The 13,952-nt window shown below is 51.0% G+C and overlaps 1 protein-coding gene across 1 annotated transcript in view; it reads right to left on the bottom strand.

The window, feature by feature from the left end:
• sli (slit guidance ligand) overlaps positions 1-13,952 on the bottom strand; it is a 434,906-nt gene that overhangs the window by 25,163 nt on the left and 395,791 nt on the right. Inside the window, exon 28 of the mRNA XM_050192987.2 lies at positions 13,570-13,733. Coding sequence (XP_050048944.1) covers positions 13,570-13,733 — 164 coding nt within the window. The remainder of the gene's footprint in view (positions 1-13,569; positions 13,734-13,952) is intronic.

Below are 13,952 nucleotides of genomic sequence, written 5' to 3'. Positions count from 1 at the left end.
GAGTTCGGTTAAAGTGCTCTGTCAATCCGTTTGTTTGCGGGTGATACGCGGTGGCACAGCGATGAATAACGCGGCATTCGGCGAGAAGTTCTTGAATGACATCGGCGAGAAAGACGTGACCTTGGTTGCTCAGGAGTTCGTGGAAAGCGCCATGACGTAGAACGAAGCGTTGAAGCAGGAAGGAGGCCACGTCACGAGCTGTCGCGGCTGGTAGAGCGGCCGTTTCTGCATACCTCATGAGGTGGTTTATAGCTACAATAACCCAGCGATTGCCAGCAGCTATGTATGGCAGAGGTCCGCATAGGTCTATCCCAACCCAGTCAAAGGGTCGCGAAGGGCACGGCAAAGGTTGCATTGGTCCAGAAGGGCGGCAAGGATCAGGCTTGCGGCGTTGACATTCTGTGCAAGAGTGAATGTACTTTTGCGCAAATGTGTACATACCGCGCCAATAAAACCTATGACGCAGTCTGGTGTAGGTCTTGAAGAGACCAGCGTGTGCGCACTGAGGGTCGGCGTGGAAAGCGGCACATACATTAGTGCGGAGCTGTCGGAGTATTACAAGCAGCCATTTGCGGCCGTCGGAACTGAAGTTACGGCGATAGACGATTCCATGACAGATGGGGAAGTGCGAAGCTTGCCGGCGTAACGCTTGGGATGGTGGGCGTGCAGGTGAATCAGAGAAGTAATCTATCAAAGATGAAATCCAGGAGTCCTTACGCTGCTGCAAAGCCACGTTGACAGAAACGAATGGGAGAAGTGGGTCGTCTAGGACGGAGACATTGACAATGTCGGCGTGGACAGGCGAGCGTGAAAGAGCATCGGCATTGGCATGCTTCTTGCCTGAGCGGTAGACAACCCGGATATTGTACTCTTGGAGCCTCAGTGCCCACCGAGTTAGGCGGCCACAGATATCCTTGAGAGACGACAACAAACAAAGTGCGTGGTGATTGGTAACGACATCGAAGGACTGGCCGTACAGGTATGGACGAAATTTTGTGATGGCCCAGATGATCGCTAGACATTCTTTTTCCATGGCTTCAGCTTTCGTGAGAGTGCGGCTCGCGTAAGCAACAACATATTCTTGGCAGCCAGGCTTTCGCTGGACGAGCACAGCACCAAGACCAACACCGCTAGCATCCGTATGGATTTCTGTGGGGCAGTTGGATCGAAATGGTGCAGTATTGGTGGTGTTGTGAGCAGGCGACGTAGTGTCGTGAAGGCATCATCGCAAGCCGAGGACCACGCGGAAAGATTGGAGTCTTCCCGAAGAAGCTCTGTCAGAAGTGCCATAATCTAAGTGAAATTTCAAATAAAGCGGCAGAAGTACGAGTAGAGGCCAATGAAGCTGCGCAAGCCTTTTAGAGACGTTGGCCTCGGAAATTCTTTAACAGCACGGAGCTTAGCGGCATCAGGGAGAATGCTGTCCTTCGATACGACATGTCCGAGAATTGTCAGCTTGCATGCCCCAAAGTGACATTTATTCAGGTTTAGTTGGAGGCCTGCGTCACTGACAGAGCGTAAAACCTGCTCCAAGCGATGAAGGTGAGTAGGAAAATCTGGTGCAAACACTACTACATCATCCAAATAACACAAGAACGTGTTCCATTTGAGGCCTCGAAGAATAGTGTCCATCATCCGCCCAAAAGTCATGGGCGCATTGCAAAGTCCGAATGGCATCACACGAAATTCGTATAAGCCATCTGGTGTGATGAAAGCAGTTTTAGGCTTATCGTCTTCCGCCATAGGCACCTGCCAATAACCAGAGCGTAGATCGAGGGAGAAAAGAACTCTGCACCTTGTAAGCAGTCTAGGGCGTCGTCGATCCGTGGCAATGGATAAACATCCTTTCGGGTTATTTTGTTTAGGCGACGGTAATCCACGCAAAAGCGGATCGAGCCATCCTTCTTTTTAACTAAAACAACTGGCGATGCCCATGGGCTGTCGGACGGTTCAATGACACCATGCTTTAGCATGTCACCTACTTGCTCATCAATGACATGTCATTCTGTCGACGATACGCAGTATGGTCACTGCCGTAGCGGTGAGTGAGAACCGGTGTCAATCCGGTGACATACAGTCGTCATTCAGCCCAGGGAAGCATTATGGCTGTCAAAAGCAGGGCGAAGTTTCTCGAGGAGACAGAGAAGGTCATGGCGTTGTTTGGGGTTTAAGGCGTTGTCAATGACGTGGCTGAAAACGTCTTCAGGCGATGTGGCAGTTACGGGACTACAGTAGAGGGTGTTGACCTCTGACGATCCAATAGGAAGTTCCAACGTGGTAATGGTGCCGTAAGGCTCGACAGTGCCGAGAGATTCACTGCGAAGCAACATAATCGGGAATGGGAAGTGGTTGTATACAGGAAGGTGAGTCGCACCAGCTTGAAGGCCAAGCAGTGCAGTTGGGAGTGGTGAGAGATGGTGATGAACGAAAGCAGTGGAAGGTGTGAAGAGTACGGTAGAGTCAGAGGCAACAAAACAGGATACAGGTGCCAGAACGGATGTGTGCGGCAGTATTTGGATGTCATCAGTGAGGGACAACTTGGTGCAGGAAAGCGAAACGTCATCAGATATAGCATTGCCAAGTGAAGAGAAGGCGACTTCTGCACGAGAGCAATCAATGACAGCTTGGTGATGGGAGAGTAAATCCCAACCTAAAATAATATTGTGGGAACAGTGGGGAAGAACGACGAACTCGACTGTATAGAGCACTCCTTGAATTTCAAGTCTGGCGGTGCACGCAGCCACCGGCTGGACATTCTGTGCTGCGGCCGTGCGGAGTAAAGGACCGAAGAAAGGCGTCGTGACTTTTTGTATTGAGCAGCATAGTTTTTCAGCAGTCACAGATATGGCAGCACCTGTGTCAATGAGGGCAAGCACAGAGACACCTTCAACACATCAATAACGTTGGGCAGCGAAAGAAGACAGCTTGAGCATTGCGGCGATGACGCAGTTCTTGCCTGGGGAACTGCGCCACTTAGCTTTCCGTGTCAGCGGTAGAGGGACGTCGACGCATCGGGGAGAGCGAGCGATGACGAGGAGAAGAACGGCGGTCAGAAACTGGGCGAAGGCTTGGGCGGGGAAGGGGTAAATCGCGGTCTGGAGCATAAGACAGTGGATGGTCCTGCGCGACTGTGCATGGGGCATCACGTGGATGAAGTGGACGGCGGCGGCACAGGCTTGCAACGTGTCCGGGAATACCACATGAATAGCAGCTAGGCCGATTGTCCGCTGTGCGCCAGGGATTAATTACTCGATGGACTGGAGGTCGTGGCGGCATGGAAGTAAAAACAGGGCTAGGCATCGGAGGCGGAGCCCGGAAGGTCGGTGGTCGTGGTCGTGCGACGGCGTCGGTGAGTTGGGGCACCCGTTCCAGAGGAAGAACCTCGGACACTTGTTCTTCTATAACGTGTCGTAGGGTCGGATTAAGGGACGAACTTGACTCCGGCGGGATAGAGATGAGGGAGAGCTGGTGAGCAACTTCTTCCCGGACGAAAGCCTTGATCTGCGAGAGGAGGGTGGAATCTTGAAAAGGAGAGGTAAAGCCGCATTATTCCTGATGGGGAACAGGATGACGAGTGAGGAGGCATTGATGGCGGAGGTCGTCACAGCTTTGGCACAGTTCAATAACTTGGGCAACAGTAGAGGGGCTCTTTGAAATGAGTATCTGAAACGCGTCGCCGTTGATACCCTTCATTATATGCTTGATTTTATTGCCCTCAGTCATGGATGCATCGACGCGTTTACAGAGATCGATGACATCTTCGATGTAGCTGGTAAAGGTCTCACCAGGCTGCTGAGAGCATGACTTCAGACGCTGTTCGGCACGAAGCTTTTGAACAGCAGGGTGGCCGAAGACCTCGCTGAACTTCGCCTTGAACACCGTCCAGCTTGGGACTTGGCTTTCGTGGTTCCAAAACCACAAGTGGGCAATTCCAGTGAGGTAAAAAGGGATGGTGGTCAATTTCGTGATGTCATCCTATTTGTTGTTCAGACTGACACGTTTGTATGATGAGAGCCAGTCATCAACGTCGTGGTCATCAGTGCCGCTGAAGATGGGAGGGTCCCGCTGACGGAGTGTGCCGGGGCATACGGAGGACTGGGGCGCAGGTGGTGGTAAGCTTGTGGCACTTTCGGTGGTCATGATGGCAGGGAGAGTCCGGCTGTGCAATTCCAGGATTACAGGAGACCCAGCAAACCTCCACCAATTATGCCAAAGAAGTCCGACACGGCTGTGGACGACACGAAGGATGCCGACAGGAAGACAACAGCGTAAGCTTAGCTAGTCACACCAGGAACAGTGTCTAGCCCGAGCCCCACTTCAGTAGCGCTGGCGATCCAGCTGTGGAGCTCTGCATGGTGCACTTCTTCCTTACACACAATATATTTGCTCAGCACAAATTCTACCCTTTGCAACAATGTTTCTGCTGCATCATTGCTTGTTCTGAAAAGCACGTGCAAATGAAAAGTTCTGTTGGAATCTCAGCGCTGACACCCGTTGTTGCAATCGCACCGCTGACGCCCGTTGTTGCAAATGGGTCGCAAGCCCCAAGGGTAGCGTTGGCCTGGCGGCCTGGGACACAACTGGAAGCATCCGAAGGTCCCGGCAAAGCATGAGTCGACTGGTAACAGAACAACTTGTTTATTCTAGCATCGCAAAAGAGCGGGCGGTCAGGTCGACCGAAGTGGAGAGACGGGAGAGCACGTAACTCAACGGAAGAAATCGGAGCCTCCCTCTTGGCGTCCGGGGGCAGCTGCTCTTACACTCTCGGAGTTGAGGGCAAGAAGGAACGCCTCGATAGAGGCGCACGTGACGGGGCATGGACACGCTGAGAGACAGGTTGAGACGAGTGTAGTGACGCATCCGCCGGGCCGGCGCCGGTCAGACCTCCTCGCTTCACACTTGGGGAGCTCCTCTCCCTGGCTGCCGCGCTTTGACAAGCGTGGGCACCAACATGCACACACACACACACACACACACACGCACACTTGAAGACACGTGGCATTGAAACATGCCTGGACGTGCTTGGCGGGGAGGCGTATCGGCGACGCTGAACGGGCCAAAATGTCCGCCGCTTTGACCGAAGCCCCGGCGTCCGTTGCATCCGCGCCGGCTATACCGCGCGTCGTAGGCGAAACGTAACAGACCGCCCCGCCGGGGGAAGGAGATCCCGATGGTCAGGGGACTGCATCCGCTGTCCGGAGGGATGTCGCTCGATGATGCTCATAACCGAAGTCGGTGGTCCTTCGGCGTTTCTTGAGCGCAGCGCACAGAGAAGGCCTCGTTCTCTCGTTCAGGTTCACACAGGACACTGCAAAGTGACTTTGGGAGAGTTGACATTTTTGTTCTCGTTCCCGGCAAGCGTTAGAACTACGCCGAAACTCAACCGCTCAGTCAGCAAGCACGAAACAACCCTCACCAAGTCCTGCCAGGCTCTTTCCCCTTTTATACCACTGCCTAGTTCCTTACAGTAGTCTAGCAGCACTCAGAACGCGTCCACAAATGGGAAAATTGCACTAGAAAGCACGTCATCACTTTGAAACACTAAACAAAAGCAATATGTTAAAAATCCTGCCTCAGGAAGAAAAACATCAGTAACAAAACAACTCTGACGCTGATTCCTACGTTAGGGGCTTCGACTTAAGCCATCGGCGTTACCGTTGAGACTCCCCTTTTTGTAACGCACCTCAAAGGAATATTGTTGCAAAGCGAGGCTCCAGCGCAGGAGGCGGCCATTTTTGGGAGAGATGGTCTGCAGCCATTGGAGAGGGCAGTGATCCGTCTCAATGATAAACCTCGAGCCGGCTAGGTAGCATGACAATTTTTGAACGGCCCACACGAGACACGCACACTCTTTCTCGGTGGAACTGTACGCCTGCTCACGACTGGTCAGCTTACGACTAGCATACAGGACGGGGTGTTCCACTTCTCCATTTTCCCGTTGGCACAGTACAACGCCCATGCCTCGCTCACTAGCATCGCACTGAACAACGAACCCTTTTGTGTAGTCTGGCGATCGTAGCACAGGCTGGCTTGTTAGGGCGCTCTTTAGGGCGCTAAAAGCTCTTTCCTTTGTCTCGTCCCATACGACTGTTTGGGGCTCTGTTTTTCTTAGAGCATCCGTCAGGGGAGCCGCGATATCAGAGTACCTGGGGATGTACCTCTGATAGTAGCCGGCGACACCTAAGAACGACCGAATATCGGTCTTCGTGCGCGGTTGCGGGAAGTCTCGCACAGCGGCCACCTTTATTTCAGAGGGGCGGCGACGACCCCGTCCAATCACGTGACCGAGGTAGACAACCTCGGCCTGTGCTAACTGGCACTTGGGAGCCTTGACTGTCAAGCCCGCAACGCGCAGGCGGGTTAGCACTGGCCGCAAGTGGGCCATATGCTCAGGCCAGGATGCGGAGAATATCGCTACGTCGTCTAGATACGGTAAAGCGAATTCTTGCTGTCCCCGCAACACTTTATCCATGAGGCTTGAAAAGCAGTATGGCGCGTTCTTCAAACCAAAACTCAAAACTTTAGGACGGAACGTTCCCATTGGTGAAATGAACGCCACATACCTACTAGCCTCTTCTGTAAGTGGAACCTGCCAATAACCCCTGACAAGATCTAGGGTGGAAATAAACTGAGCGCTACTAACTTTCTCAATGCGCTCCTCGATGTTAGGGATCGGATAAATTTGATCCTTAGTGATGGAATTAAGCCTGCGGTAGTCGACGCAAGGACGAGGTTCCTTGCCCGGTACCTCAACTAAAATCAAAGGGGAGGTATAATCACTCTCACCCGCCTCAATAACACCGAGCTGTAGCATTTTCTTTACCTCAGCCTCCATAATATCGCTCTGGCGGGGTGACACCCGGTACGCCTTGGATCGTACTGGCTCTGGGGAGGTAAGTTCTATGTCATGAGTAAGGACAGAAGTCCTACCAGGCCTCTCAGAGAACAGACCTTGAAACTCTTGTAAGAGCTGGTGTAGTTCGGTTTTCTGCTCAGGCGACAGCGATGCTTTACTGATTAAGTCACTAATGACTTGATCGGTGTCTTTCCTGTTCGTCACTGAGCCTAGTCCCGGAAGCTCGACCGGAAGTTCTTCGGGAACGTTTACCGTCATGCACACCACTGCTTCCCGTTGTTTATAGGGTTTGAGCAGATTACAGTGGTAAACTTGCTGTGCTTTCCGCTTTCCTGGCAGACTCACCACGTAGTTAACGTCCGACAGTTTTTGAACAATCCGTGCTGGGCCCTCCCACTGCACGTCGAGTTTGTTCTTTAGCGACGTGCGCAATATCATGACCTCATCGCCCACCTCAAAACGACGGGCCTTGGCTGTCCGATCATAATAAACCTTGGCCCTCTGCTGGGCCTTTGCCATTGCTTCACCTGACAACTCCTGTGCCCTTCTTAAGCATTCGAGGAGCCTAAGCACGTACTCTACCACGACTGGGTCGTCGCCCCTGCCTTCCCACGATTCTCGAAGCATGCGAAGCGGAGACCGAAGCGAGCGACCGTACACCAGCTCAGCTGGCGAAAACCCCGTAGCCGCATGCGGCGCGGTCCTTAATGCAAACATCACCCCAGGCAGACACAGCTCCCAGTCAGTTTGTTGTTCAAAACACAATGCTCTCAACACGCGCTTCATGACGGAGTGGAGCTTCTCAATGGAATTCGACTGTGGGTGGTACACTGAGCTGTGTAACAGCTTTACCCCACACCTTTCGAGAAAAGTTGTCGTCAAAGTGCTAGTAAACACTGTGCCCTGATCTGATTGGATTTCCGCAGGAAAACCAACTCGCGCAAATATGGACAGTAGTGCATTGACTATCTCAACTGAGCTGAGTTCTTTAAGCGGCACTGCTTCAGGGAACTTTGTCGCTGGGCAGATCACAGTCAAAATGTGTCTGTACCCTGTGGTTGTTACCGGCAGAGGTCCCACTGTATCAATAACGAGCCGTCTAAAAGGCTCCGTAATGATAGGTACCAACTTCAACGGCGCCCTCGATTTGTCCCCTGGTTTGCCCACCCGCTGACAGGTGTCACATGTCCTCACAAAGTGGTCTGCGTCCCGAAAACACCCTGGCCAATAGTACTCTTGCAAGAGACGGTCCTTACTTTTCTTAACTCCTAGGTGTCCGGACCACGAACCCCCATGTGACAAGCGCAACAGATCCTGACGGTAGCACTGAGGCACAATCAGCTGATCGAATTCCACTCCCCTGCGGTCTAAATACTTCCGGTACAGGACCCCACCTCTTTCCACAAAACGAGCATTTTTCTTGGCGATACCTTCCTTGACATTGCAGCGTATGTTTTCTAGGCTGCCATCCTTTTTTTGCTCGGCTATCAAAGCCGACCGGCTGACTTTTAGCAACCTATTAAGTCCGTCTGACGTAGGCGCGATGAGCAAATCTGCAGATAGCTCTTCTAACTTTCCCGTGTCGGGCATTTCCTCTCCAGTATCTGGTGCCTTCAACGCTACAGGCTCAATTTTAATCAGTTTGGACGTGCTCTGAATATCAGCTTGCTGCGCCTCTGACCCTTTCTCATTGTTCGACAACGTCGGCCCCGCAACTACCGCCTTTGCAGCGAGCTCCCGAACTTTCGATCTGGTTAAGGCCTGAACGCTAGCCTCACCAAACAAAAGCCCCTTCTCGCGCAGGAGGTGATCGGACCTGTTGGAAAATAGGTACGGGTACTGGGGGGGCAGCATAGATGACACTGCCGCCTCCGTCTCAAGTGCTCCGAAAGGTCCTTCAATAAGCACTTTTGCTACGGGCAGACACACGCTATGAGCTTCCACGGCTTGCTTGATCCATGCACACTTGCCCGTGAACATATCGGGTTCTACGTAAGAGGGGTGAACTACATCCATCGTAGCTGCGGAATCGCGAAGCACTCGGCACTCTTTCCCGTTCACGAGGAGGTCTCACATGTAAGGCTCGAGAAGCTTCATGTTCTCGTCAGTGCTGCATAATGACAAAAACACGACTTTTGTTTTTGTTTCCGGACACTGCGCCGAAAAGTGACCCGGCTTCTGGCACGTATAACACACGCGCACTTGCCTCGTCTCGAGCCGCTTTCTGCGTTCGGCTTCGGCTGCCGCCGTCTCCTTACGTTCGGTCGGACTGCTTTCACTCGCATCCGCACTACGTGTGTCCCCCCTTGCTCTCATGGGCGTGAACTTTGGCCTCTCAAACTTGGAGCCAAATTCACCCTTTTGACCGTCCTTAGCTCCGCGAGCCCGACGCGTCAAAAACTCCTCGGCTAGCTCACCGGCTTTAGCCACCGTACTAACGTCTGGCCTATCCAAGACCCAGTACCACACGTTCTCAGGTAACCGACTATAAAACTGTTCCAGCCCGAAACACTGCAGAACTTCCTCGTGGTCACCAAACGCTTTCTCTTCTTTGAGCCACTCCTGTATGTTTGACATTAGCCTGTAGGCAAACTCTGTATATGACTCACTTCTGCCTTTCTCATTTTCCCGAAACTTCCGACAAAAAGCCTCCGCTGACAGCTTGTACTTTTTTAGCAGACTCGATTTCACTTGGTCGAAATCCTCTGCCTCCTCTCTCTTCAAGCGAGCGACTACGTCGGCCGCCTCGCCGGGTAACAAAGTGAGCAAGCACTGTGGCCACGTTTCCCGAGAGAACCCCTGCTTCTCGCACGTTCGCTCAAAGTTAACCAGGAACAAACCAATGTCCTCTCCAAGCTTAAATGGCCGCATCAGGTCAGTCATTTTGAACGATACTCGCTCTCCTGCACCGTGTGCCTGACTTCCATTACGAGCGCGTTCTATCTCTACCTCGAGACGCTTCATTTCCAAAGCGTGTTGACGGTCACGCTCTTTTTCTTTCTCTTGTTGCTCTCGCTCTTTCTGTTGTTTAAGTTCGCGCTCCTGTTTCTCTTTTTGCTCTTTACGGTCGCGCTCCTGTCTTTTTGCCCTCTCCTCAATGGTCTCAAGGCATTCCGACAGCTCGTCATCCTCAGCTTCCAACTCAAGAATAGCCCTTAGCAGTTCTGGTTTTCTGAGTTTGTCTGAGACATCCAGACCCAACTCTCTTGCAAGCTCCAGCAATTTCGGTTTGCGCAACGACTTCAAATCCATGGCTGCTCTGAATGCTGCTTTCTCTACTGCGTACTATTGTCTTGCCGCAAACTAACCCGGCAGCAACGACAACCACAATTACCAGCTCTGTTTCTGACACTAACAAAAGCCTGGCAAAACTCAGAAGAAGAAAGTCCCGCACTCACCAATCCTCGCAGCCAAGAATTCAGCGCAGTCGTTCCGCTGCAGGCAACCAGTCATCACACAGGGCTCGTTGCACTGCTCCCGGATGGTCGTTGTGCTGCTCAGCATACAGTCAACCGCATATCTTCGCTGCTGGCCTCCGTTGTCGCGATCTCACCGCTGGCAAACAGTTGTTGTAATCTCAGCGCTGACACCCGTTGTTGCAATCGCACCGCTGACGCCCGTTGTTGCAAATGGGTCGCAAGCCCCAAGGGTAGCGTTGGCCTGGCGGCCTGGGGCACAACTGGAAGCATCCGAAGGTCCCGGCAAAGCATGAGTCGACTGGTAACAGAACAACTTGTTTATTCTAGCATCGCAAAAGAGCGGGCGGTCAGGTCGACCGAAGTGGAGAGACGGGAGAGCACGTAACTCAACGGAAGAAATCGGAGCCCCCCTCTTGGCGTCCGGGGGCAGCTGCTCTTATACTCTCGGAGTTGAGGGCAAGAAGGAACGCCTCGATAGAGGCGCACGTGACGGGGCACGGACACGCTGAGAGACAGGTTGAGACGAGTGTAGTGACGCATCCGCCGGGCCGGCACCGGTCAGACCTCCTCGCTTCACACTTGGGGAGCTCCTCTCCCTGGCTGCCGCGCTTTGACAAGCGTGGGCACCAACATGCACACACACACACGCACACTTGAAGACACGTGGCATTGAAACATGCCTGGACGCGCTTGGCGGGGAGGCGTATCGGCGGCGCTGAACGGGCCACAATGTCCGCCGGTTTGACCGAAGCCCCGGCGTTCGTTGCATCCGCGCCGGCTATACCGCGCGTCGTAGGCGAAACGTAACAGTTCTTATATGCCCAATTATAGATTCCAGGTAGTCATTGGTGCACAAGGTTGTCCATGCACACGTCCACCATTGCCCAAAAAATACACCCAGGAATCTGATAATATCACAGCACCATTTTCAATTACACTGTCACTTTTGCCCTCTTGACGTTTCGGTATTAGGGTAGTACTCCACTGCATGTGCTGTCCAAAAAGCGAAATGTTAAACCAAAGTGTGCAGTTTTGCCTTTTATATAATGGTATGTATATACATAATTTATTAATGGAACTAATAAAATAAATAATTGAGAAAGGATGAATATTCATCAATCTAAACATTTTATTCAGCATGCAGCTCCAGTGCTCACAGTATGTAGGGAGACAATCTACCAATTTGCAAAACATCTTAATAGATAAAACTATACAGCTTACTGTGGAAGTGGGGTCCTGCAGCTGCTTTACATGCTTCGACGTGCTCCTCATAACAGGGGAAAAAACATGTCTGACAGTGCATGTTTACAAAACCAAAGCAAGCACCACCCATAGCAAGGTAGCTGCCGTGGATAGCCTGCCATGAACATGATAGGAACGTGTCCAGCATACTGCCAGTATCTGCACTCTATCACTACAATACCACTGGGTTGCTCTGTGCAGCAACTACAATAGATTTCCAAGTTAATGGGAGCAGCATCTGCCAAGGTCTGGACAACCATGGTCTGGGTATTGTGAGGCTAGACTCTATACACACCTTTCCAGATTGGCTGGGCTCAGGACTAATGCTGCCTCCGCCATGTAAGGTATCAGGCTTTTTAAAGCAAAAATGTTTTTGCCTTTTCCCTCACTTTGTGGGCACTGGTTACTGGCTGCTGTCTTGCACAATGGGCTAGTCCTGGAGATAGCGCAAACCGAGGTGGCCTTGTAGCTCATGTCTATGCACATAGACATGAGCTACAACACAAGCATGCCGTCATCGTCACGCCATTGCGAAATTTTATCACTGTCATTCCATTGTCGTCATTGCCGTCTTGTCATGCAGTCGTCATCATATACAATCACCGCCAATCCATTGTCATCCTTCCGTCACCGTTAGTCCGGCATCATCATGTTGTGATCTATCTGTCATAGTCATGCAGTCATTGTCATTCCATCCTTCTGATACCGTCGTCGTCATGCCATCATTGTTATGCCATCATGGTCGATCCACCGTTGTAATTCTGTCAATATCATGCCGTCGTTGCTGCTGTCACATTGTTTTTTCAAAAAGAATTTGTAAAACCACACAAGAAGCAGTGCTTGGCTATTTTAGGCCCAAGCTGGCTCCTTGAAGACAAAAGCATACCAGAGCAAATATTTGTGACCAGATGAGGTATGTATCAGCAGCAGAAAAAGATTTGGAGACAGGTGAGCACATTGTAATGAAATATGCCAAGATATTCACACAGCCAGGACCATAGGGAATGTCCCCCCTCCAGAAGCACTCATATTTAAAGCTAATGGGAGTGTTAACTGGTCAGCGGGCGAGATAAGAAAGAGATGTTTAGAGTATTAGCAGAAAAAAAAGCAGGGAAGAGATGAAGCTGGGGTCATTACAGGCATAGGTAACTTAAAGTATACAATATAAAGATAAAGGTTTTAATGAAGAGAAAAAATATGAATTGCAGATAAGCAAAATGCTAGACTGCAATAGATGTAATAAAACCTGATTGGCTCAAGCAGGCTAGATGACTATCACCGTCCTGTTTTAAAGGGGGACGCCTATATAAATCATCATCATCATTAGCAACAACAAAAAGAAGGTGCCCTGCTGCTCAAGCAACACGTAGTGCTGAGTGTCGGTGATTATCAAATGAAACGGCTATAAAAAGCAGTCGCTGCCTCAGTGGGTTTGCAGCACAGTATATATTACAGAGTGGTTGAACAGGGAATGCTTCGAGCTGGAGGCTTTCCCTGTTGGACCACTGTTGACCACTTTCCATCTTTACTCTCCTGTGAACCTAGTCTTGTTCGGTACACTACGGCATGGTAATGGAGTAGTAGTGTAGTTATGAGTAGAGGCAGAAAAAAAATAACAATGATAACACATACCAGGAAAGCACAGATTGAGCCAACACATCCGTGCTAAGCATACATCTCAGTCATGTGTGTGTAACATGAGGGCTTCGTCCCCCAATTTCTTTTTGTGCCCAGAATAAAACTCCAGATTTTTTCTTTTCCTTTTTTCTTTTTCCCTAGACCTAGCATTTCTACTATAAAGGCTACATATTCATGGTTGTTTGGCAATAAAAGGTTTATGGCGCATATGTTGAAAGTACATTCACAATGCATTGTATACTGCTTAAATTGTTAATGCCTAAAAAGGAAGCTTGCCCGAAGTAGAAGTGCTTACTAAATATGTAACTAGACAGCGATGATACAATGACCTGCTTCTTTAGCTGTCCTTGCTAAGCTCAAGAAAGTAATGCAACTGATGGAGGTTGCACACTGGAGAACGCTGTGCATACTCACCGGCGCACACAAAGTGGTTCGAGGGAGCTGTGAGCACCAACTTGTCCTTCATGGTTGCAGGCTCGGAGCAGCGTGCAATTCCTGGTTCAATGTAGTCCTTCTTGATCCAGTCAGACAGCCAGCGAAGGCTGCAGTCGCAGTAGAGTGGGTTTGCACCAAGGGCTCTGCGTCATGTCAAATATCGTGCCAGTCATGGATATGGGGAAACATCAGATGTCATCCGGCAACACACAAGAAACATGCTGTCGGCAACCCTCTCATGCAACCCGCTGGAAACATGAAAGTTGGAGTCGCTCACTTTCATATGTTTTCACTAGGGCCTCCAAAAGCCCATAAGAAACGTAGACTTGAGCCCCCTCCAAACCCTTGCAAAAACCAAGCAA

Source organism: Dermacentor andersoni, chromosome 1 (genome assembly GCF_023375885.2).
Source record: "Dermacentor andersoni chromosome 1, qqDerAnde1_hic_scaffold, whole genome shotgun sequence".
Lineage (NCBI taxonomy): Eukaryota > Metazoa > Arthropoda > Arachnida > Ixodida > Ixodidae > Dermacentor > Dermacentor andersoni.
Note: the sequence above shows the minus strand (reverse complement) of the source record. Positions and strands in the feature narration are given on the sequence as shown.